The following is a 27,932-nucleotide window of genomic DNA, read 5'->3' on the forward strand; positions in this document are numbered from 1 at the left end:
GTCGAAAAGGCGAAAATATCGTTCACATAATCCGAATTATATAAAACCTAGGTCTGACTGGCTCTAAGAACTATTCTGAGATGGAGTCACTGTGCTCTGCATCTTGGCACATTTAGTACCTTCACACTGCCTTTAGAGCTTTAACAAGGTAGAACAATTTCGTTTGGATAAAAGAATAATGTAAGTACTTCTCTTTTCTATATCATTGTGTTATGAAAATTAGGAAGGGAAAAACACGAATCTGTACACAAATAATAATTCAAAAGAAAGGGATTTAGTTATTATTGTCAAGGTACATCAGAAGGAGGCCCTGGGAGAAACGAAGGACTGGGCCTCCAAAAATAGAACTGGATTGGCGAAGACGGTTAAAGGGAATGAGAGGCGAAGCTCTCATCAGGCTGTACACGCCTTTAATAATGTCTTTTAATGTTAAAAAAAAAAAACTTTTAATTTATTTTTTGTTTAAAAACGCTAGCTACCTTAATGAAAAAATCCGCCATATCTTAACAACATAACGGTCTTACTTCTACTGACCCTTACCTAAGTAGATTTTGTTTTCTCCTTACTCTCTAAAAATATGCCTAAACTTTTCTCTAGGAACACAGACAAGTTACACTAATAAATATCATCCGATTGAATAGATATTTTCGTTATAGAATAAAATACCTGCAGAACGAAGAAGAGTTACTATATTTTCTAAGAAATAATTAGTACTAAATAATTCACCAATTTGGTTGGAGAGGGTTAAATAACGAGCGGTTAATTGGTCAATTGGAACCTGAAACTCTGAAATGGTTGCTAGTAAATGTGCAAGTTTATATGGCACAAAAATAGTTTTTTACTGTTTAAATTAATCTGGAAACCTATTTATAGCTTCTTTTTTTTACCTATTTTTCGAAAATGACGCCAATGATTGTTTTTAACATAGAGCACACCACTAAGTACATTTTGGACACAGCATCTTTGAATGCCTATGTAATTTTCAAGTTGAATGGTACTCATGAATCTGGGAGCAGGTTAAATCGTGCAAAATTTTTGAAAAATCTAGCATACGCTTTGGTAAGACTATACATGGTGCAACGAATGTTGAACAAATATCTGCCGAAATTCCTTCGTAATGAAACAGCAAACCTCTTGGGGGATAGAATGGATGATTTTCAACAGCCTACAGTGGCTGAGTCGTCAGGAAGACCAGGGAAGTGTGCACTTCGTGATTATAAGTAAAATCGAAGAGGTACCCGACAATGATGTGTCGACGTATCTGCAGTGAACACATTAGTTACTACGATTGTTCTGAGTGCTTCGAGAATAAGGGTTCATCCAGCCAGTAATTTGCTACAATTTCATGATTGTATGGTTGATAGATGATTTTCATCATACAGTGATTCCACTTTTTCATTCAAATTTTGATACTTTTTTGATTGTAGTAAATTTTTATCTGCTCCTTTTTTACTTTTTTTTATGCGTTTGACGAATAAATTTCGTTTCATGCACATCTTTTTGGTTTGTCATATTTACTCATATCACATTTATTTATTCACATGAGACATACTTCTAAACCAAATAAATGGTCGATGTAAGTGAAAAAGATGAGGGAGGTGTCATGTATGACACACCTACTTGCTAAATTTGCCTCATGACACAGCCTTGTCGTTGGGTTAACTATATGCTATCATTATCCAGATAGTAAAAGTGCACATCACTCCGAAACGATGCCTTTCAACTTCCTCCTGTTCATCCTGAGAGGGCACAAAAACAATTTTTTAAGCGAAAATATTAATACAAATGTCATTGATCTGCATATGTCACGTATATATGAAGTTTAGAGAATACTGTATTGGGAGTTTTAGAAAAAATTGGAAGTTGAAAGGCATTGAAAATTGGAAGACAAAACTCGGAATATCAGCACCATTACAGACGTTTTTCCAGTTTTTCGGCTAAATTTTACTCACAAAAGTTTTCATTAAACAAATGAAATTTAACTGTCCCTAAACTTGGATAAATATTTTGAACGACATTAAATCATTATCGTCCCAAATGTTCTTAATGAGTATTATCTGTTTATCCAACGTCAAACGAAAATGCATATATAAGATGCTCTTTGTAATATTTGTTTATGACTTATGGTTTAAAATATATTGCTAACATTAGTATCAATAATACTTGATGGTTATTAAAATATGGGAATCTATAATATGTAATGAATAAACATTGTCTACTTTGAATAATTCTCATGTCATCTAGTGTGAGGTTATGCTGAGAAAAGGATAGAAATGGAAATATCTTCTTGTTTGTTCATCCTCAGTTGGTGTTAGTATTCTCTTTCGACAATATTCGCTCGGCAGTCGTTATTTCTACAGATAAGAGGAAGCTTTATTTTGAACCCTCATTAATTGTTAATATTCTAATTATTTTGGAAGAGCTCGCTAAACGATCAAAAATCTCTACAATTCGTCTTTCTCTCTAGCTTTCAAAACTTTTAGAACCCTCCTGCCATTCCTGGAAATTCCTGGTCCCTGTCGTGTCCGACTTTAATATGTACGCTATTGGGCAATTTAAGGTCTTAACATCACACTATTAATTTCTGTAATAATTACCCTTAAAGTCTGCGTTAACTTCTTGATCCTCATCTTTGTGAACTTCTATAAAGGATCTGTCCCAGCCTCAAGTCGTTCGCAGTTAATTAAGCTGACCTCATCCAAAAGCCAACTTCCCAATCTTTAGCAATTAATTGCCAACTTTAAATGAGTTGTACGATCTCAACTTAGTTTCATATATAGAAAATATATATTAGTATATTCATTGTTTCATATGCAGAAAATGAAGGAAAATTTCTACTTATTGATTTCAATTTGATATTCGAAAAAATAATGAAAAATACATCATTATTTCTAAAATATACGTTTTTATTCGGACAGTTGCACCAGTGAAAGAACCTTTAACAAGTATTTTGTGTTATTTTAAAAATGTAAAACAAATAAATATGGCAAAAATATTAGTATTCTTGTTTTTACTTTGACAATATAACGGTACGGAAAAGCACATTTAGCAAAATGTGCCAGGGAAATATTGCTGTAATTAAATTATCATGCACCAGTACTTTCTTAATTCTAGTTCAAATGTTCATATTATTCTCAGACTCCAAGTTTGCTATTCTTATATCTTGGCTGCAATCTTAAATTCTAAGATACAAATTTCCGACTAATTTAAGATATAATTATGACTAGAGAATATTAATACTAAGTAAATAGTAGAATTTCTGTCTTTGGTAATGGATAATACTGAATTACCTTTAAAAGACCAAAAACAAAAATTACCCCTCTCAGCGGAATTAAGCGAATGATCGAAACTTTAGCAATTTATTTAAATTAACCGAAGAGGGTATTGATTTCATTGGGGATAAAATGACGAAAATTAAAAAGAGTTTAATAACGCTTTATAGGGAAAGTATTGGCACTGCGGCTAGCGAACAGTGTATTCCAACTTTGGATCTAAACTTCTTACCAAATCTAGATAAATTTTTGCAACATGTGGTTGAGCGGTAAAACACAGTCAAATCAACGCCAATCATAGAGAGAGAGTGTATAAAAAGAAACAATTATTTTGCCTTAAACACAACGAAACAATTACTAACATATTAGAAAATTATCATAAGCAAAACTGGTAAGCATATCTTTATAAAGAAAGAAAATTTAATAATTAGAAAAAATGAAGTATATACATCTATTCGGAAGCATCATCTCAAATGTTTGCATTGAGTAATTAATTATTCAAAAAAATTCTAAATGGAATTATTTTTTTAAGGATTCAAAATGAATTTTTATGTGTAACCGTTTTCTTATTGAGAAATATAGAATAAAAACGTGTTAGTCCTTAAACTGAACTAGTGTTTCTTAAATCTAATTGCGCCTTACTAATACACAAAATAACTAGATATTCTGTATATTAAATTAAAGAAAATGATCAAATAAATACTTATTTCTATATTTTATATTCAAGGTTATAAACATAATACTGATTAGCTAAGCCCATGCACTAATTGAGTGCACACAAATTAACTTTGGCTGTTCACTGTTCTAATTCAAGAAGTAGACGGTGAAAGTACATCTGCAAATCATCCGCATAGAAGCTAGATTTACAATACTTAATAGAGGAAGAAACGTTACTGTAAATGGAGAACAAGAGGAGGTCCAAAAAATATGTAAACATTGATTTCCATGGGCATTTCCAACTCTTTTTCAGCTTGCATCTGAAATGATTACCTCTATGACCACTTCATTGCCAATGGTCATTCTATCTCACTCTAGTAAGTTTATATAATCTTTTGAAAAAAAATAATTTGAATCGCCCAACACAATTTTGAACTAGAAATGTATTCTGCAAATTTGCAATTACAGATAAACTACTTTATGGTTAGAGAGGCAATAAGTAAAAAATAATTATTTAATGGCCGACCCTCGATGAACCAAAATTAGTTACATTTTACGGCTAACAAATTAAGATTCCTTCACATCAGGTTTTTTTATTTTTTTTTAAATTAACGAATGTAACATTAATTTTAGTAAAAGGATTTGTTTTTATATACTCAATTGTTAATTGCTTTATTCTTTTTTCAGCTTAAATTAAATTTTATAATCATGTATTAATAAAGTAAAATAAAATATTATATTGAAAATTGACGAATAAATAAGCAGTAAATTTTTCATACATTCAAAAGAAAAGACGATCTGGACTTTCATCATATTCTTCTCAATGTATATATAAAAATGGTTAACCTAGAAATGCAAGTCTTGTATTTTCATAGTTTTCTAGGTTTTGGAGGTGAGAAGACCGCATTTTGTGTTGGTGATTAAATGCCTTGGGCTCTTAAACAAAACGCCTCACAGAGAACACCCAAACAAGACTTAAGAAACTAGAAATGACAAAACGTGCAAAAATTCTTAACAGAAAACTAGCCCGATGGTCTAAACTGACCACAAATCTCAAACGGTTGATTTACTCAAAACTATGTGGACTCACGAACTAGCGCTGTGGGTTCAGCCAAATCTATAAACATACAGACATTCCAATCAAAGTTACTCCGACAGATATTTGTGCTTCTTTCAACACGGCAAACCTTCAAAACGACCTCAACATTCCATTCGTACAACAACTTGTTAAGACGAAATACAACAAGTTCCAAACTGCTCTCTCTAATTGTTCTAATCCAATTTGTACAGTCTCTCGCCTTCTCTGTCATTCTTGACAATCCTCCATCTGTAGATGGAAGGCTTATTTAGCATCCCTTAGATAGTCTTATAAAAATTCTCTCCTCTTACAAGAACCAGGATCTTCCCCGTTAGTCTTCATAGCGAAATTTAGACAATCTAAAAAAAAAAACTCTTCATGTTCTTAAAGATCACAATGTTCAGAAAATCATGATTTGGTCACGAATGATATGACTTCTGTAACCCACTCACAATACTTCTTCTCTTTGTGAGTAAGAGCGATTACAAATATTTAATGTATAACATTCATTACTACCCTGTGACTCGCAGCATGTCCACCATAACACACTCCTTTAATCCTCATCACTAAAGCGGCAGTGGCTACGTGACTATCTCAACGCATCATACCGATATCCTAGGATGATTATTGTATAAGGTAGCTAACCACTACAGCTAACTACGGGTTCCATCCCTGGACGGTAGTCCTTCATTCCACTGAACGTCCATATTTGTTCCATTCCTTGTTTTCTTAATCTCTTTTCCTCCATTCAGATCGTATATACATGCAAAACAAATAGCGAAAGTAATAATAATAAATAAACAGTAATAATAATTTAAATGGTCTAAAATTACTAACTCAGATCTTGTAATTACTGAAGTGAATGTAATATAATTTATAAACTAGCAAGTGAACAGACTTCCAAAAGACATGTTGCCATGAATAAGAGAAATGACGTCTTAAAGCCTTTGCGTGGGCTATACTATAGACTTTTAATGGATCTACGCAAGGAAGGGATTTCTACAGGAGTGGTTGAGGATTTAAACTGAGGTTTTACCATTTCAGTTTCTCGACAGCTTCATGAATTGGTAGCCTAGCAGCACAACTTTAGAATATAAATAATTTAACTTTATATTAAGTTCAGATTACTTACATAGATCTCTTTCTCTCGGCTCTAACACAATCTCTCTTTATATTGTTTTCTGTTTTCTACTTGAATACAAATAACAACAATAATTTCTTTCTAGGAAACTACAGTTGTGACAGGACCTTCGAGTCTCAACAGTTTAGTAATTAACAATCCTACCCTAAGGTTGCCTTGTGTATACTGGCAAGATCACTTGAAAGTCAAGCTTAATTAACTCCTCTACAGGCAGCAACTTGCTTGCTTAAAGTACTTAATTTGAACTTTTTATGATTATTCATTTTCCAGTTGTAAGTCAGACGAACCATTTAGTAAAAAACACATTTTCAAGCTCAGGGAGCGTTATATCTACAGAACACTCAAAACGGAAGAGTTACTCTTTCGCAATGACATTCTCATTATATTGAAATTTACAGAGTTTTCACTACTAAGCAGAACATTCTGAAATAATGACCTGAAAGAACAATATTTCGCATCAAAATTGAAGATAATTATAGTCAGTAGAGTTTTCCTTTCTAAATAAATTTAAAAAAAAAAGAAAGAATAGAAGATGAATGTGCAATAAATCATTCATGTTAAATAAACAATATTGCTCAGTTTAAAGTAGCAGAATACTAGGCAAAGATTTATGCTATTTATTCCAGTAACTTTGTTTTCATAATTTTTCAACTAGTAGCCTGCCACATTATTTATAGCGATCAAAACAACTCCCCGATGTTTTCAAAATATGTTTTTTATTGACCTAAATCAGTAGAAAATTTATATTTGCTCTATTCTTTTTACTTAAATTTTAATGAAAATTCAATAATTAACAAAAATAATCGTGGCAAGGGAGACAATTTTCATTGTGGGAGAATGCACCAGTTTAGTAATGTGGCAACAAGAGTATTGTCTGACGAGGTGAACATTGTTCTTAACTGAGTTGAATGGACTGCGCCAAGATTGGGGTTTAGAATAGATAGGAGAAAACATTCATTGATAAAATTTAACGTTCTATCTACCGTAAGGGAATATTGGCTATTAAGTACAGAGATTAGGATCAGTACCTAAGGTGGCCTGGGAATCAAATATAAGAACAAAATTACTTTCATTAATATTAGATCAACAGTCCTAAAGCATGAAACCGAGGGAAATGAAAGGCAACTGAACAGCTAGAAATCAATTTTATTTTTAATCTGCACAATTTTTAAGAATATCTGATGATACAATTTTGGTGATTGTTGGAACCTCCTCTTTATGAAAACCTCAGACGGAAGTTTCATAGGATCATCAATTTCATTTGAGATCCATCAAATGCAAGGTAAACCATGCGATTGTACCCTCAATGGCACAGTAGCAATGACCAATTGTTCTGAAACCACTTGAAACGATTAAATTATGGAATTTTAGGGCAGGCAATTTGTATTTTTCTTAAAAAAAAAATCAATCAATTTAAATAAGTGCCATATTCGACAAAAAAAATTTTCTTTCCCACTAATGCAATCAATATTTGAGGCTTGAAGAAAAAGTTTATCCGTTATAGCGTGCTTCTTTTCATCAATTCTGATCTAATTAGAAGAATCACTAGCTCAAGAAAGTTTTAAGTTTAAGTTTTCACTAGTGAACTTTAGAATAAACCTCAGTCTTGAAGAAATATCATTGATTATCAATTATCTTTTAAAATCAATACTGTAAAACAAAGAGGATACTTCAATTAAGATACCAACTTAAGTAATGCCCTTGGCGTGCTTCTCGAACGGAAAATACTTAATGAAATTAACATTTTGTCTTTCAATTGTACCCAATTTTGCACCAACATAATGCTCAAAAGATTAGTACAGGTCCTATACCCAAGAGACTGTACTCAAAATATGCTTATTGTCTACTGTAGTTATAATAAGAAAACCTCTTGTATTTACAAAGCTCAGGGTTCCCCTCGTCATTTTGTGCAATATCTCCCTCTATGGTGTTAAGTAACAGAAATCTGTATCGCAAACTAGAAATTGAAACGTAATAAGAAACGATGTTAGACACCTTTGCTTTTGTTTTCTGCACCTAGCGTACCTTATAAACAAGCGCAATTCCAGAATAAGTGGGCACATTCTTTCACCTTTCACTTGGGTAAAGATCCGCAAATAGAAACTGGCAAGGTCACTTAGAAAGTTGTACCTCTACCCATAAAGCTAACTCATGACTTTGTTCTCGACCGAAGGTTCTCTTTCTCTTCCCAGTTAGGAAAAGCATTAACTTGGAGAAATTAGCCAATCGAGTGCTTTTCCACTGTTACCTAGAGAATCCAGAGCGTTACAAGTCTAACGTGAGGTCTATCTTCATTACACCCGATGCAAATAAAACAATACAATTTTTGGTAACTGGCGACGCACTACCCCACTACAGGGCTCAGCCTTACTAAAAGGGTTCTTATTAGCGAGTTCTTGCTCAAGTCACAGATTAAAATAACCGCTATGAACACTCTCTCTCATATGACTGAATCTGAGTGCAGTAATTTCAGGCTATAGGACTGAATTTAGCTGAAGGTAGGATTAATTCACTGGCGAGAGTTTGCCATCAAATAATTAACAGGTTAAGGAGACTCCCGAATCCTTATTTAACCCCCTTGTTCAGAAAAATGTTTTAAATAAAAGTTATTGATTGCACAAGCAATTAATCGCTCCAAGTTCAATGAAAATCGCTAGAACAGTTTTCGAGAAATTTTCAAAATACAGAACTTCCAAAAGACCGGATGGTAAAGAATAAGGCATAAAATATTAAAACATAAAAAAACATACAGAAATTTGAAGAAAATGAAATTAGGCAAAGGAAGAGGCGGATTAGTTCTGAAAGAAATCTTTCTTCGTAACATACAGCGGAGTATACCATTATTATATTTCACCTAATAGGTTAATCAAGCAAAATGAAATGAATATTGAAAATAAGGATAATTTGAAAATAAATATAGGAAAATTTGAATAGAAAGTGCAGTCTAAATACGTAACTTGATAGTGAACTTTTTCAAATAAAATTTTAGCAAAAATTAAAAATAAATAAATTTCCCAAAAAAAGTGCGCACAGAAATGTAATTTTAAGAATACTGGATTAGCTGACTGACATGGCGCTTAAAATTTTGTGCTGTGTTTTACTTTTTTCTTTTTTCTTTTTTGCTGTAATTTAGAATTTACAAGAAACTAACCAACGTTTCAAATTTCAAGCAAGACAACTTGTCAAACGATCAAAACTCAACCTAAATAACAAAAGACTCATACCAACTGTTACTGCGACCTATTTGGTCATACGGCATCGAAGTATGGGGATCGACTAAACGTTCCAACTCTCTACGCATCCAGTTACAGTCAAAAATACGACGAAAACGCGCTCCATTCCATATTTCTAACCTCACCATCCATAATGACCTCGAAATCCCTTTAGACAAAGATGTTGCGAAAACTCTTATATTACATTCCTCTACAGCAACTCATTCTAATCCTTTAATAGAATACCTATCTATTCTGCAATACCAGGTAATCCTCCAAGGAGAGTGAAGAGAAGATGGCCTCGCGATCTACTCTTATCATGAAAGCAGTATACTATATGTATATTGACGATAATGGAGTGACGGGTGAAGTAATCCTGCCATTGTGTTATCACGTAACACAATTATTTACTGCACAATTGTTGCAGTAAAGATTAAAAAAAAAGAATATAAAATATTTGCACACTTATTAAATAAAAAAATAATAATAATAACTTTAAGAACGGCATGTCAAGCGCTGTGACAGCAGGGTTTGAGTATATTGAAGTTAAAGATAAAATGTGAAAGGTCATCTCTATCAGTGTGATGATCAAATGAGGTACCAGTTTGATGTTTCCAATAGTTAATGGAAGTTAGGACAAGTTTATAACATTTCGATAAGACATAAATCAGATACCAAAAAGTTGATGGGCCTCCTTACCCACACAAAGAGAATTACTAATAAGAATTTCCATTAAGTTTCAAACAGATTAACGTAAGACGATGTGCATAATTTCTGTTTTAGTACAAATACTTCCTTCTTTAATCTCCATTTCCATGGTATCAGTTTATTTATTTATTTTTTAAGAATCATATCCGTCTAAAAAAATTAGTTCTAATTATTGTGAATCCCTTGGAAGATTTCATTTTACTCATCTGAGTATCTTTAGATCACTTTACAAAATTGTCGGGAGAAGATCGTTAGAAATGAGGCTACATTTCTTTAGAATGTGATTTTTTGTTTAAATGATAGAAGGCAGTAAATCGATGAATAATTACTGACTGAATTTCACAACAGATATTAACTCAGCTCCAATAAACTCCAAGCGCGTCGTGTGATACAGTGAGATGTAAAAACATTGCTAGAACCTCACAGTAAGTGACGGGCATAGCGACTGCACTGTTAGCTTTTTAAATGAATACTGCGGTATACTACAAGACTATTTTTCTGCACTGAAGAAAAACATGCTTAGCTTCTAAACTGCCACTTTATAAAAAACACCTGCATAAAATTGAGCTGGTCTATTCGAAGTTTGAAGACATTTTTGATATAATGATAACTAACTGCAGTGAGGAAAATGTATTCAAATTTTTAAAGAGATTTGAAAAAAAAAATTCGCTGTATATTTGAACACAGTTCTATTAATGTTAAACTATATTAAGTTGTTGGCTTTGAATCGGACTTCCCACAATCCTCTTACGAGAGGCATGAAAGGACTGATTAGAGGATTACAATCTATTCCCAACTTACTTAGTTGAATTATCACTATTAATGGATTAGTTTGCAACAAGCCGAACATATTTCATCCCAAATTTCGATTTTCAAGATAATATTGGTTGTGAACAAGTAGTTGATTTTATTTTAATTCTTTCCTAATGGCAGAACAGTAAAAGCATAGTGAGCAAAGATAATTTTAGCAACTTTGGTACACCACGTCCATTTGGAGAGATACTATTAATAGCCACAAAATGGGTACAAATAGAGAAAGGTTTGTTAAATTAATTTAATCAAAGATGAAATGAAAGTAAAGTAGTGCCTAACATTACTCAATTAAGAAGTAACCTATTTCAAAGTACTAGATAACAGACTTTGTTTTTAGTAATTTAAAAATTTAAAGTGTTAATATGACGAAATAAAATAGAATTTACTTAGGAAATTAAATATTCCATTAGTCATAACCTCAGCCTTCGGCTTGAGACGCCACATTCCGTACTCGCAAGAAAGGAATTACTTTTTACACATAATTATTTTATTCAAAATGTCATTAACATTTATTACAATTATCTGGATTAAATTAGTGAATCTAAAACTTAAAATTATATTTCTGCGGGAAACAAATCCATATTCTTTGAGTTTCTCCTATTTGGAGCATTTTATAATTATTATTATCCTTGTGGATAGAGCTGCAAAATGTGATGAACCTGGGCCTGCCAAGTGGCTAAGGAGGTGTTACAATCGATTTTCGATTTTGAGATTTCACCAAAAATACTTATATTGTGGTATCCCTTATTCCAGCAATGATGGTTTTCAATTTGTGCATATCTGGTGGTCGATTGAAAAATATACCAAAAAACCGAAAATCGAACATCAAAGACCAACAGCTAGCTAGTCGATGCCTCTTACTTCCAAGTTATTATGGCGTCGTTGTAATTGATAATCTATTCATTTTAGATATTGTAGCTTTATCGTTTCCAGTGAGATATACTAAATATGCTAAGATATAGTAAATAATTCGTAAAAGTTTCTACAATTACTAATAAACTTTATCATGAAGAACTTAGCTCCTCAATGGTTGAAAAATTATACATAATGCCATTTAAAAACAATCAAATAAAGTTCGTTTAGTGCATTTGGTAACAAAAAAAAAAACTTTCCGATTGCTTGCGGTTAAAGGATGTTTAGAATGTTCATCAGCTGCCTCTCCAAATAAAGCAAACCAAATATAAAAAACAAAAGTTGCATCCTCTTATAAACAAATATGCTTTAGAGCGTCCTCTAACAGTTTCTAAGTTTTGAACAATATATGAGACCATCATTAAACTTTAATAAAAAACTTAACAAAATATTTATGTACAAATGTACAAACTTTATTTGTTCCAATCTATCGCATAAAATAAGAAAGAGATCGGTTCAATGGCTAGCACAGTGACTGGATACCCAGTCCAGGACGGAGATTCCTCGACAGACTCTTTATATTTCGATTTTTTTTTTTCTTCATCTCACTGTCCGGTGAAGTGTTACTTTTCACTGTCTTGAGTCCAGCAATGCTCTGTGAAAAACTCCCACCGTAAAAATAAGTTCGATACACAATTTTTAAAAAGTTTAAAGAAATTTTTAAGTAATTGTTCATGAAGTATTTGAATTTAAAGAAGCATTAGTCATTTTGCGAATCTCTTAAAAGTAGTAAGATTCAGCTTTTAGAACAGTTTTCGGACAAGTCACAGAAACATAAGTTAATTGGTTCTACTTTAGATTATCGTTTTAATGTTCTTAAACCTAAAATATTTAATCGAATGCCAATAACTTACCCTATTAGAAATAATTTCAGCTCCTTGCGCTACAGCTTCAGCCAGCGTTGTGCACAGATCTGAATACACTTGTTCAAGTTCCTACAACAATATCCAAATATTATTTTCTGCCATTTCAGCAATGAAATAAAAATTGCATAAGCGATTGCAAAAGATGTCTTTTTTCTGTTACGGCCCGCATCTGTTCGCCCTAATCTAGTTCTTTTTCCTATAAACAGAATATCTTAGTCAGATGAAATATTTATTCAAATCAATATGAAATAAAATAATAATGATAAATATAATAAGACGTTTTAGACTAAACAAACCTAATTTTTTTTTTTTTAGATATATTCTTATGAAAGATCTTTTCTAAGCAGCTAAATCGGTTTGGCCTCGCGTCCATCTTAACGTACTTCGTCATCTTCTAGAATAGCCGCTGAGAAGGCTTGCTTTAAAGAAATAGCCTTCATTGAGATGAGAAACTGATAATGTAATTCTCTTTTGCATCCATCCCTTTCGCTAAGTACACACTAGAAAGTTGTAAAATAAATGAACGTATTAAATAAATTATTATTTTGACTTTTTTAAAGAAGAACTAAACACCGATTAGAATTGCAATCGTCAAATAAATATTTAAATTAAGTTTTGTACCGGTCTTACAACAAAACAAAAGAACGATATCTTCAGCATAAAGGATCAATGTTCAGTTCTCTCTCCGAGTTATTGTTGACATCTTAGGCTCTTAGTAACAAAATAGGAAACGATATCAGCTGTAAAAGAGATACACAATACAGGGCTTAAAACTTCAGCCAGTCATTATTTGATTATTTTTTAACTATTTTTTAGCCTGGCAATGCAGCATTGTGAGATACATCTATCTGAGTTACTAGTACTTGCATAAAGGAAACCCAAATGTTGACGACTTGCACCATAGCCTATTACACATACACATTTCTTCCTTCCTGAATGTTGCTACTTGAAATACTGAGTTTAAGAAGTTTTCTAATATAATCTTTGCATCCTTAAAATGGAAGAATTTACATAATTTGATTACACAATTGTTAACGATAATTACAAATATACGGAAACGTTCTAGCTTGAAGTAAGGAAGTAAGGACATTTTAAAGTCAGTCTGACTGTGGATTGAACTAGAAAAGACACCAACTTCAAATGAAATTCGCCACAGTACTTTACTGTGACTCTTCTAAGACCCAATTAACGCTAACTGTCCTTACTTAGACAGTGCAATTACCCAAATATCTTCCGAGTTGCTATCCAAGGGGTTACAGTTAATTTAGTAGAAATAAAGCTCCTAGTGTCTGCTACATTCTAACAGCCAAAATATTAAACTTTGAAATCAGCAATGCAAGAGAATTTCTTCATTCTTCTGATTAAATCTAAGAAGCTATGTAACTTACCAGTTATTTAAAGAGAAAGCTAAGTTTTATGATAAGAATTGCAGCGCTCATTTTTTTTTATTGACGATGTGAGATAAAGTAATTTAAAACATTCAATTCTAAATAGAAAATAAATTTTTGACAACAAAAAATTAAAATCCTTTAAAAAATGGGATTTTTTGTCACTTTCTTATAGATTCAATGAAATCATTTGGTTATATTTGATATATTTAAATTCTTCAGAGCCAAAGTTACATACAGGTTCTGACTGCGAACTACAGTCGATCAGAATTATGTAAGTCTAGTAAAATCTCAACCACTAGTTCTCAGCACTTTGTGACACTTTAGCCGCAACCCAAACTTGAGAACGATAAAGGACACAAAGGAGAATACCGCATGAATCTCAACAATATCTATCCCATCACTTCACTGACATTTATCCCACTCCTTCACTACATCTTTCTCCTAATATGTTTGAAGAATTCTTATAATTTATAACATTTAAAACCCTAGTGCTGGTTGGTTATAAAGAAGTGGATTTCTTTTGTTATATTATATCTTACAATGTCAAAGGGCCATCGATAGTTTTCTCTAGCTTGCCTAAACCCCGACAATCCGCTTCTCAACTCCATTTCCATTTCAACAGATCTTCTAAGTTAGCGCCTTCCTATGTGCTTCTGGCCTACTTGGTCAACAACCATCCTTAACCAAAGACCTATTGTCTCTGTGTACCTCTACCTCAGGATATATATATATATATATCAAGTAGTAAAGTTATTACTATTTTTTTCAGGCGGAGCTTATTGTCCAAACTACCAAATTAGGTATCGTGAATGAAGACGGAAGCACATACTTTAATAAACAATTTTCTTCAAATAAAAAGTAGCTTCACGCAGGATTCAAATTGGGGAGCTCCCTGAAGAATATGCCAGCCACCAACTTTCACGTGGGAAATTAAATACTAGACAATAATGCGTCCATAAAGCCTAGTAGCCTTGGGACGTCTTCGGGAAGGCGACGGCGCATAAGAACGCATATCGTGCACACATTTTGAGCAGAAAAGTATTACCAATGATTTTGGCTGCAATTGAACACGAAATCTCCGTCTCCCTTTACTCACTTAGCTGCGAAGAAATGTAGAAGTTAAAACTGTTTCGCGTGGAAAAAGTGAAAATTACAACCAAAAGAAAGCTTGAAGTGAATATTTCATGACATTTCCGAAACAGTTTCCATCCGTTGCCATCCAAAATTTAAAATTTCACAATGAACCATGTTTCATAGGAAGTTAGCTTTGAAAAGATACGTCTCCTTAATGCCAGTGGTCCCTGGATAAAATGCTTTTACTGAAACTACAACCAATAAATTGAGAATATGCGAAATACATAAAATATAATATAATGCACCTGTACTATTTAGATATTCCGTCTTTTCGGAAATGTTATTTGGAAGTTTCATTACATAAGAGGTGACCTAGTTACCTAAATGAAATTACGACGCTGCGCCAGTGAGTTAAACATACCAATTTTCAACAACCACCAAATCAAGTTTTCCAATAATTTTAATTATAAGTTATGGTATATTTAATGTCAAAAACAGTATTACAAATTAGAAAAAGCAACTAACAGTGAGACTAATAAAATAATTTTGATGATGTACTTATTATTTATAAGTTTAATATAAAAATTAACTTAATAAATATTTAAAAATAATAAAAATGTTAATCAAAAAAGTTAAGAAATGGATAAATAATTTATAAAGCTAGTACTGAGAAGAGGAAATAGGTAGAATTATTTATCTTGGAGTGAGGGGTTTGTAAAATATGCAGGCAGAGAGCTCTCTTCCACTGTGCAGGTCGCCGTCTCTCTCTCAAAATATTGCTATAATATACCTATTAAACTTAACAAGTTAAAAAAATATTGTTAACTAAATTTCCCTTATTATAAAATTCTACTAAAAATATTACTCTATTAGGATTAAACTATATGAAATATAAATGAAATAAGTATTACGATTTGTAATACTTTCCTTTTAAATATCTGAAACTACAAAAAGTGGGAAATTATGATAATAATATTCTGAAAAAGTCGCAGAAAATTACGAACCAATAATATTACAGCGGTTATTGGTTTGAGAATCAGTTTAACAGTGACTTACAGATTACTTTCAAGAAGATCAAAGATGGTGAAAATATGACAAGCCATGCAAGAAGAAAAGATAATGAAAAGCAAATGAATCATCAAGTAAGATAACCCTGTTCAACCTTCAAATTGCCACTACACTTTTTAAAGTATCGCCATACAAGTTCAGCGTAATGCACAAACACCTTGCAATCGTCTATCTCTAAGAAGTTACCAAGTGATCGCCTATTTCCCAGGCGGTACTTAACATCCATCAATTTATATCAATCCATATGGCATCAATCCATATGGCATCAATCCATACATTCAATTTGAAGTCGAGGACGAAAAGAGTAACCTCATACTTTACTGTCAACATTTTCTAATAAATAAAAAGTAGCTCCACGATGGACTCGAACTCATAGATCTTCCATTTAAACTCATAACTATATACAATTCCTGCCCCAGCTTGTCTTGAGTCAAATTGAAGGAATATAGAAAACTGGGTTGATTAAATTTTCTTCAACGCGAACATTACTTCCCCCGTCACAAATTCGCACAGCAGATACAGTCTCTTGAAATGTCTAAGGTAAGGTTGACCGTCTATAGACATTTTTTCTTGCACGAAGAACATTACCATAGCAGAAACCATTATTATACACAATATCAACTCAAACCATTTTACCATTACCATGACGCTCCAAGTTCTCCACTGATTGTACATTAGTTTACAGATTACTGTTTGGGTTTATATCTATCAAATGCTATGCTGTGTTGTAACTCTGTATTCGATCGAAACCAGAACCTATGTTTATAAAACGTTTTTTCTAAAAATGATTCCATAACAAGTTTCCGAATATTTTTACATTCATCACGGTTTTCCTAAGCATAGTAATACAAGAGTCACTTCCAATTTATGCGAGGAACCTGAAAGGCTGGCTACTTTGGCTTCATGATGCACTACAATGTGGAACGATATACCGTTTTCTTAGTCTCTTTGACAATTTGCTGAGGAATCGTCTTTTAACCTCTGAGAAAAGTTTTTCTGATAGGTCACTATCGAATTGATTTAATTTTCTTGGCACACATTAAGTATCAAATGAATTATTCATTCCATCATTATTAGCGTCAAACTTTTATAAAACCACGCACATTCCTAGAGCATATCATCACCTCGAATGGATCTTCGCAAACGTCACTGCAGAATAAGCAGCTCAACTTCCTTTGCTGTATTTAATTCTTTTAAAACTTGCGAATTACTTTTATTCGCAACATTCGGAACAGGAATTCTCGCATAGCTCACATATTCTAACATTCACATAATGCACATAAAGCCTGCTTAAGTAGTTGATGTGTGCAACTGTTTGGGATTAACGAACCCGGAAGCGAAATCTAGCGCATCATTCTCACTCAGTTGTCATCATTACCTCTTTACAGAAGCCGCAAATTCTCAACACTCTGAATGCCATATTAGATATTTTAGGTCTCTTGCATTACATTTTTTAGGAGATTTGTGGCCTAGCTAAACTTTATAGATTTCAGAGAAATATTCCGAAATTTTGCCGATGTTCTTCACTTTCATTAGCTTCACTTGTTGCTCTTTTTCCTATCATTGATTAATGAAAATTAAGGTAAATTTATGAATGGATGTAGTGTACAAGCATAGATGAAATGAACTCTCAAGCCAATTACTATAACGAGGTTAAATGATCACTGAATACACAAAGATGAAGAGTAATGAAACAGAAATACTAGTCAGTTCCTTAGACATTACGCTAGTACTTGTTTACCAAGTAGTTTCAAAACATTGGTACCAGATGAATAGGCTACAACTGGAAATAACAAGTAATGATATAGTGAAAGCAGAACTTTAGTTAAACACACTTGATATTCCTCGGGTAAATTCTAATATCAGTTAAATAATTTCTGTAGATAAATTAGAAATCGTGTTTATAATTGATTTTCACTATTATAAATTTGAATACATGTTATTCAAAATTAAATTTTATACAATTCCTTTTATAAATAGTATCTACTGAGCGCACAATTGTTTTATTCTCCTTACATTCATGAAATTCATTATATTTAATGCAGAATAACACAAAGGATACTACTAAAGGTACTGTTGTTTTCCATAACTCGCTTTTAACCTAAACACAGATCGATAGTGTCACTTCTAATAACCTGTTCTGCTTTCAGACACTCTTTATACTCCTTCTTTTGCAAATTTATGTCTACTTCAGTTTTTACTTTTATCTTGCACCTAACACGAAAGCTTATTGACATTAAAAGTAAAGAAAAGTACATTAGGTGTTAAGCATTTAAAATGTCAATCTCAACTTGCTTTTCAGCTCTCCCAAGTTGAATTAAATAGTAATAACAATAAAACCGTGATTAAAATTCTCATTCACAATTTCTTTAAGTTCATACTGCAGCCTATATTTAGCGCACATTGGAACAGTTATGATTGTATGGGCGGTTTCACTGTAAGTTTAAAGTTCTACTCCCCTTCAGTGCCGCATGATTGCAATCTTTTCTGAAATCTGTTGATGTGAACTTTGCAGAAGCACCGCTGGATCAATAAATTATATCTTCTCACTCATTGGGATTCAAAAAATCGCATTCGACTCAAGTAAGAGAACAATAGTGACTGGATTTCTACAGAAACAATATACGCTTTCTCAGCGTATACGCTCAGTATACGGCAGCGTCTAGCAAGACAGTTTTCTCTACAAACTAGACTTAATTCAAGTACCACCTTACTTTGAAGCCATGTTGACTTCAATACCTCATCGAACGAACATTCAAGGCAGGATTTAACTCGAATTTAGTAACAGACACTGAGGGCCAGTTCTGAACACTATTCTGTTCACAATCTTCTAGATTTGCACTTCTGCTCTTAAACTTAACGAAACGATGGCTATAGTTCAGGAGAAGATCCAGCTTGGACACTCCTCTTTGTGATGGCTGACTACTAAAGGCCCTTCAAAGTCACTATCTCATCGCCCTTTCATGCGCCTTCAAACTTCTACTAAAAATCCCTGACATCAATTCAACGGTTCGGTCCTCTGAACATCCCTTGACTTTGCAAGTATTTAGATCTACAAGACGTATAATAACTGATTGTATTTATATTGTAATTAAGACGACATCGACCAGATGTAATCTAGACAAAAATTAATTAGCTTTTTAAGCACTTGTTATGGTGGAGAATTTCAGTTGTGTGGCATCTTTTTCATGACGATAAGTGGCTGTGATCTCGTAAGACAATCATAAAGTCTTATAAACTAGGATAATTTATGAAGTCAAAGTGTTATGTCTCCATTAATATTTAACTACACCAATATGATTTGAAGTATTAAATTTGCTCCTGGAAAGGATCCCAGGTAATTGTGTTTTCCATTATTTATATTCTGAATGATTTATTTTTATTTGACATGAAACGCGTCAATTATACGCTCCACTCCTGACTTCTCGCCTAATAATTCATTCCGATTTCAAGGGAATAATATTAAATATCAACAATTTAAATCACCAATATGATTTGAAGTATTAAATTTGCTCCTGGAAAGGATCCCAGGTAATTGTGTTTTCCATTATTTATATTCTGAATGATTTATTTTTATTTGACATGAAACGCGTCAATTATACGCTCCACTCCTGACTTCTCGCCTAATAATTCATTCCGATTTCAAGGGAATAATATTAAATATCAACAATTTAAATCACCAATATGATTTGAAGTATTAAATTTGCTCCTGGAAAGGATCCCAGGTAATTGTGTTTTCCATTATTTATATTCTGAATGATTTATTTTTATTTGACATGAAACGCGTCAATTATACGCTCCACTCCTGACTTCTCGCCTAATAATTCATTCCGATTTCAAGGGAATAATATTAAATATCAACAATTTAAATCACCAATATGATTTGAAGTATTAAATTTGCTCCTGGAAAGGATCCCAGGTAATTGTGTTTTCCATTATTTATATTCTGAATGATTTATTTTTATTTGACATGAAACGCGTCAATTATACGCTCCACTCCTGACTTCTCGCCTAATAATTCATTCCGATTTCAAGGGAATAATATTAAATATCAACAATTTAAATCACCAATATGATTTGAAGTATTAAATTTGCTCCTGGAAAGGATCCCAGGTAATTGTGTTTTCCATTATTTATATTCTGAATGATTTATTTTTATTTGACATGAAACGCGTCAATTATACGCTCCACTCCTGACTTCTCGCCTAATAATTCATTCCGATTTCAAGGGAATAATATTAAATATCAACAATTTAAATCACCAATATGATTTGAAGTATTAAATTTGCTCCTGGAAAGGATCCCAGGTAATTGTGTTTTCCATTATTTATATTCTGAATGATTTATTTTTATTTGACATGAAACGCGTCAATTATACGCTCCACTCCTGACTTCTCGCCTAATAATTCATTCCGATTTCAAGGGAATAATATTAAATATCAACAATTTAAATCACCAATATGATTTGAAGTATTAAATTTGCTCCTGGAAAGGATCCCAGGTAATTGTGTTTTCCATTATTTATATTCTGAATGATTTATTTTTATTTGACATGAAACGCGTCAATTATACGCTCCACTCCTGACTTCTCGCCTAATAATTCATTCCGATTTCAAGGGAATAATATTAAATATCAACAATTTAAATCACCAATATGATTTGAAGTATTAAATTTGCTCCTGGAAAGGATCCCAGGTAATTGTGTTTTCCATTATTTATATTCTGAATGATTTATTTTTATTTGACATGAAACGCGTCAATTATACGCTCCACTCCTGACTTCTCGCCTAATAATTCATTCCGATTTCAAGGGAATAATATTAAATATCAACAATTTAAATCACCAATATGATTTGAAGTATTAAATTTGCTCCTGGAAAGGATCCCAGGTAATTGTGTTTTCCATTATTTATATTCTGAATGATTTATTTTTATTTGACATGAAACGCGTCAATTATACGCTCCACTCCTGACTTCTCGCCTAATAATTCATTCCGATTTCAAGGGAATAATATTAAATATCAACAATTTAAATCACCAATATGATTTGAAGTATTAAATTTGCTCCTGGAAAGGATCCCAGGTAATTGTGTTTTCCATTATTTATATTCTGAATGATTTATTTTTATTTGACATGAAACGCGTCAATTATACGCTCCACTCCTGACTTCTCGCCTAATAATTCATTCCGATTTCAAGGGAATAATATTAAATATCAACAATTTAAATCACCAATATGATTTGAAGTATTAAATTTGCTCCTGGAAAGGATCCCAGGTAATTGTGTTTTCCATTATTTATATTCTGAATGATTTATTTTTATTTGACATGAAACGCGTCAATTATACGCTCCACTCCTGACTTCTCGCCTAATAATTCATTCCGATTTCAAGGGAATAATATTAAATATCAACAATTTAAATCACCAATTTGCTTGTTTTTCATTTTTGCAACAAAAAACACAGTTCTTTTTGTTTAAACAGATTAATTCTAATATTCTAATTTATCAATTGTTTCACTGGGCGCATCGAGCTTGTTTTCTTTCATTCTCACCAGTTTCGAATATTCATCTATCAATTTTTAAACAAAGATATCAGTTTGTGCCGAAAATTTGGACTTGTTAAGAAAAAAACTTAACCCAGCGTACCATTCCAGTCAGCAGTGACAACGTGACCTAATGATTTTTGGAAAAGTCAAATTTTGTGAAATTTACAAGATATTTTGTTTAAAAACGAAAGGGTGAGAATTAGAAACTTGATTTGAATAAAAAAATAAAAATGTAGATAGAAAACTGTAATCAAATACAGTACGTAATTCTTTCATTCAATAACATATTTTTAATTTAGACCATAATTTATTAGTATAAAGCCCAAAGTGGTAGACCAGCAGTTTTTGAGAATCTTGGTGAGGAGAATACATAGATGCATACATGCTTTAATTTGGGACATTAATCCAAATGAAGCTTCATTTACAAAAGAGATTAAGAAATCTTGTAAGAAGCTGTAAATTGAATGGTTTTAACACCTGTTTTTAATGTAATAATTTGTTTCCAAAATTCTGAATAAGAAGATCTTGAGGAAGAATTGTGTTTTCTGTAATTTCTAGAATAGCGCGAGGGGTTTTTATATAAACTTGGACACAACTTATGTGAAGGCTTAATCTGATTTTGTTTTGTTTTTTCAAACAATGATTTTAATAAACCTTTTTTGTATGAAAATTGCCAAAAACTGAACATTTGACTCAATGAAATGGCTTTTTCCGGTTGGTTACTTTTGACGATAAACTATTATAATATCTAAAGGAAAATCAAATTTGATTTTCCTGCATTTTCCATTTTGTATTTATGCAATCTTTTGGAGCTTTACCACTGGGTAACTTCTCCACTTACTTGTGTCTACAACATTCTGTTATTAATGTTACTTATATCGCACCAACGCTCGTAAGATGCTTGTGTAACACAAACCAGCTTTTAATTGAAATTCTTACAAATCAATTCTTTCCAGGTTTATTGGTGCCTTTGCTTCTAACAAAAAGAATACCAAGGCATAAACAAGCTTTATAAACTTTTAATTAATGACTGCCTACACCATTTGGTTAAAAACCATTCTCAGTTAATTAAGAAGCACATAGTTTTGTGTTTTAAACATTCTCCAACCGGTTTAACACATAAAATAAAAATAGTTTCTAATAAATCAGTTGATGATGTTCCATCTTCAACAATAAATGGAGAATCCAGTTTTTAACTGAGAACCAGAACTTCTGAAGTAAATTGTAGATTTGTTTGGGGAGGTGATTACGAAGCCAAATGCACTGCGACTTGTAAGATCTATTGTGACTCCACTATTTGCCAGTCTTCCTCAATAAAATTTAAACGTATTATGGTACAATGTGTAACTATAAAGTTTTCAGTTGTGGTAGACTAGTTTCATCTGTGGTTTAGCTAAGCCCAAGTGATTACACACATCAATTATCACTGCAGGCCCCATGCGAACATTGCAAGTTCTTATTTGTTAGGGTTAGTAGGAAATCTGAACATAAGAATTAATGCCCACCGCTTCACTTTCTCTAACGGAAATCAAAGAAACATCACATCAAATATTCTATTCAATCCATCTAATTAAGATTTTTATTAAAATAACATGGTTTTGCCTCTGGAGTAGCTTCTATTTTTTAATGATTCGTACAATTTGTATCATTATATAATGCCAGTAATCAGATCTAGGCAGAAGACCTAGTGAAAGAGCTCTAAAATAGGTAGTCATCAGAATAACTACTAGCGAATCTTCCATAGCAATAAAAGGATTTATTATTCTATAGATTTTTTGAGACTATTTTATTTAAGAAGAATATACGTTTTTTAGCTGAAAACCACAGGGAAAATTGGAAAAAGGGGAGCTTACAGAAAAATTTTAGCATCCGTGAATAGTATTTTTCACCGGAAAAAACAAATAAAATGCGTTTTGTTTTTGTATGATAATTTCAAAAGAAATCTATTGCTTTACAGTTTCACTAAACCTACTCATCTCGATATCGAAAATAATCCCTATACTCTTAGCTGTAAGAGCAAGAAATTTTAGGAAACGTTTTAATTACAAATACGAATCCCTAATTAATAAACCATATTCATTTAACAAAAAAATATCGCAATAAAGTAAAAACAATAAAAATTATTTTCGCGCGAGTTTAATTTTTCCCTCGTAAGCTTTTCTTTTTTATTTTTTTTCATGATTTAATTTGTGTACGGATCGAAGAGGCGAATTCACACGTTTCCGTGGCGACGCCCTCGTGCGCAATCATTTTCATCGTTCAACATAATTCTAAGATAATTTAAAATGAACTTTATTTACATTTTGTAGCTCTGACAATCAAAAACGTTGCAGTATAGTTTTCGTTCTTTGAATCATTAGTCAATACCAATAAGCCTCGAACGATTATTTAGTATTAGGTAGTATTATGTAAGTGTTAGATAAGTATTAGGTGCTTAACTTATCTCTGTGTGACGTTGATTAAGTTAACTGAAAACAATATAATGAACTTGTAAACGCTCCCAACAGGAGACAAAGTTAACAAGTTAACTATACAATATATGAAGGAAGTTTTGAATGCGTTCGTCTATAACACCAAACAAGCCCTACCCACTTCAGTGTAATAAACACAAATCTAACCCGTTTGTACTAAGGCCTGCCATAATACCTGATACCTACCGCCATTACCACTATATTTGCTATATTCCATCGATACACCCAAGGCTTATACATTATACAACACTTTGATCAAAACTTTCAATTCCTTACGACGTCTAAATAAACATTTTCTTTAATACAATGCAGAAGGTCTGGCAATATGGAAGTTTTGGTTAAACACCCAAGCTATTAAAAACAAAACAAGAGAAAATAATTTACAGATAAAATTGAACGATCGACATTCAACAAAAAGTTTCTGATCGTTTGATAACCCCACAAATAATGAACAACTCCCTTAAAGAGAAAACAAGTGGAGGAGGATTTCTTGTCTTCTTTCATTACGATTTATACATCTTCGTTCAACCAACATGCACACAAATCTGGAGCACAAGGCAAACCCACAGTGATCAGAGGAATTTTGTGGTCACAAACACAACCACATACGAATTCTCACATACTATGTGCACTCTCTAGTTCACTGAATTATTACTGATCCGGAGCTTAGTCTAACCTCATTACTTGTGGGTGTGTACAGTGGATGTAAGCATGGGTTAGAATGAACCATGTGCGTTATTGTAATGAATGGTGACTAAGTAATCCCATGGCTAACAAACTTCCAGGGTATAATTTTCCTAATGATTACAAGAACTTCTCATAGTAATTATTTCCACATTATCTGCGAGAAAAAAAAAATCTTCGCATATTTTACTGCATCGAGGAATTTCTAACAGCCGTAAGATAGACTGAATATGTGGAATTATTTTTTTTACATAAGCAAAGAAAGAAGTAAATGTACCAAACTGGAATCAGCTGGTGCGATGAACCTTATTGCCTGTATGCAGCTCTCAGATTTATTAGTGACGGAAATAAGCAGCTAAAAAACAAAATGATTTACAGCTGATACGAAGAATATTGTATTAAACGAATTCGCAGCGAAATAATAAGCGTTTGGTAAGGGAGGCTTCAGCATAGTAATGACTAATTGTATTATTGTTATTCCCTTTTTAGATTTTTGATTTGCGAAACAAAGCTAAAGAAAAAAAAAAGAGAGTAACTAATTATACTGTTATTCAAATAAAAATTGTTGCTACTGTAATGTAATTTACAACCAAAATAATCATAGAAAAAACATAACTTAAGGAATTGAAAACTAAGTTTTTCTTTCTTCACCAGACGTTAATTTTGGTTTAAATTTCTCAGTTTTATTATTTTGCAAATTTATTTTAGTGTTTTTAACGTCTAATTTTGTAGAGTTAATTCAAATTAGTTCTTATTCTAGACTTACAAGCTTACGTCGCATTCCAGTACTGAAGATTATTATATTCACGTTGCTATTAGTAATTACGCATTTCTTTTTAATAGAAGGAATTCTGATTAGCAAGAAGCGATCCACTTCATGATAGGGAAAAAATGTGATATCGTGAAAGATGAACTGCCTTACCACATTCACCTGCTCCAACTACAGAACTTATCCGCTTACACGTCAATCTGCCTTGAGGTAACTTTCCCCTTCTACTTCACCAAGAAAGCTATGAGGTCATTAAGTACAGTTGTCTTAAATCACAATGTCTCCTAACGGATCCTACCAGCAGACTGAGAACGATAAACTCAGAATCATTTTACTAACAACTCTGTAACCACCACTTCAGAAATGCTGAAAACCTATCCATTTCATTTATAAGAGAATGAAGAAAATGAAAAATATAAGAAAAATTTCCAGTCATGTAAAATATTACAGTACCTATTGTAAAAATTTAGAATTTAGTGCTTTAAACCTAATCTACCTAGCCGACAATTTTAAATCCTTTTTTTAAGTTTATTCGCTCATTCAACATAAAAAATGCCACAAACATTCAGCCAGCAGCTGGATTCGAACCCGGGATATCCGCGTGCAAATCCAATACGCTAAGCGCATAGCTAATCCCTTCCCTCATTGTTGTATAATAAAACAGGCCTTGCCCAATCAACTGAAGTGGCATGGGAAAAAGCGATCTACTAGGTGCATCCATCTTCTTCATGAGCTTAATTCCAAAAGCATCACATTTCTCCGGCAGAATTTTATATTTGGAACCCAAAGATGTTTTTAGAGCACAATATTATATTTTAATATCTCAGCCAACCAGAATGTGTTAGGTATACGTGTAAAAAATGATGGATGATCGTTCTGCATATATATGTCAGCCATTTATATATAGGCCATTCAAAGACACAAACTTAAGGTAAGAATCATTTGAATATTAGGGTTGTACCGAAACTAAAATGGCAGCAAGCCTCGCTCTTTTTATTAGATGTAACCCGAGTACGATAATGACAAAGCTTCATCAGAATCAAATTCTCAAAAGCAAATCGTTGAAATAAATACTCATGTTTTACTAACATACTCACTTGCAATAATTCTGGTAAAGTTTCCTTGCTATACAGATCAACCATAGCATTAGTGGCATGAAGCTGGTTTACATAAGCGTTATGAGCGTCTAAATATGCAGCCAACGTCACCTGCGAATTAGGGCTCTGACAGTGATTGGAGAATGCTGTCTTGTAATCTTGTCGGAGCTGCAACATTCAAAATTGACGTTAAAAGTTTGAATATATTAAGTAATTTTTAAGTGATAATGTATAAAAGAAACTTATATATATATATAAACTAAAACGTGAATATAACCAATGAATAAATAAATTTCTGCAAATAATTCAAGAGAATGTATTCAGTCCTTGAGGAGGTCAACAACTACCTTCAATCAACTCTTTTGCAAAAATTTTAGACTTTCTTATTATGTGCTTTAAGTACACTATGTACTCTTCTTTATAAACGAGAAGAAGGAAAATGCCATTATTAGCCTTACAAAATTACAACATATTAGCATAGAACACTAGCTGTGAAAATTAAATAAAATATCGAGGTTGAAAGCACTCTTTCTTTGCTTTCAGTTTTAGTTTCAGTCGATTTCTGTTTCCTATTAGGGTCGTTGGTATTGTCCAGTTTTCACTTAGATATCATGTTGTTAAGACCGATTTTAACGGCACGGGATTTTTTATTTTAATTTTTATATTTTCTGAAAGTATTACTAACATTAGTAAAATTTGTCGGAAGACATACATCTTTAGAAAATGCATTCAATAAGCTCTGTAATAAGAACCTTAGACCTGCAGAGTTCACTAGAAAAATCAAAAAAGTGTTGAGAGAAAATTAACCAATTTTTTGTTTAAATTTCAATAAAATATCTGAATATAGTATATTAAGCTCCACATAATTGTAACGATAGGATTTTAGAATGAGATCTTTGTTTTTAATGCTGGGGAAATGATATATTTGAATTACAAAACAATTACTTAATATAAAAAGGTTTCACTGAAGCTAATAAAGTTAAAATCAAATACAAAATCAATATTTTTTTTTATTGGCTACAATATTTCAAAAAATAATTATAAGTTTAAATTGTTCAAACCTTTTCTATAATTGCTTGTCTCAGAACTTAGCTAAGTACCTTCTTGAAAGAATTCGGTAAATTGATATTAAATATTGAAAAAGAAAAAAGTTATTTAAAAAAAAAAACACT

At 32.3% G+C, this 27,932-nt stretch overlaps 1 protein-coding gene across 16 annotated transcripts in view; it reads right to left on the reverse strand.

Annotated features, from left to right (window-relative positions):
• The window catches only part of Stacl (SH3 and cysteine-rich domain-containing protein), a 235,961-nt gene that overhangs the window by 51,787 nt on the left and 156,242 nt on the right, over positions 1 to 27,932 (reverse strand). For all 16 annotated transcript variants that reach the window (XR_012455220.1, XM_074117456.1, XM_074117457.1 and 13 more), the window contains 2 exons: positions 26,761 to 26,928; positions 12,648 to 12,728 (listed from right to left, as the gene is read on the reverse strand). Coding sequence is in view for 15 of the 16 variants with exons in the window: in XM_074117456.1 (XP_073973557.1) it covers positions 12,648 to 12,728; positions 26,761 to 26,928 (249 nt within the window). In the remaining variant the exon portion in view is untranslated. The remainder of the gene's footprint in view (positions 1 to 12,647; positions 12,729 to 26,760; positions 26,929 to 27,932) is intronic.

Source organism: Rhodnius prolixus, unplaced genomic scaffold, assembly GCF_049639745.1.
Source record: "Rhodnius prolixus isolate KJV_2025 unplaced genomic scaffold, Rpr scaffold_2, whole genome shotgun sequence".
In the NCBI taxonomy this organism is placed as follows: Eukaryota; Metazoa; Arthropoda; class Insecta; order Hemiptera; family Reduviidae; genus Rhodnius; species Rhodnius prolixus.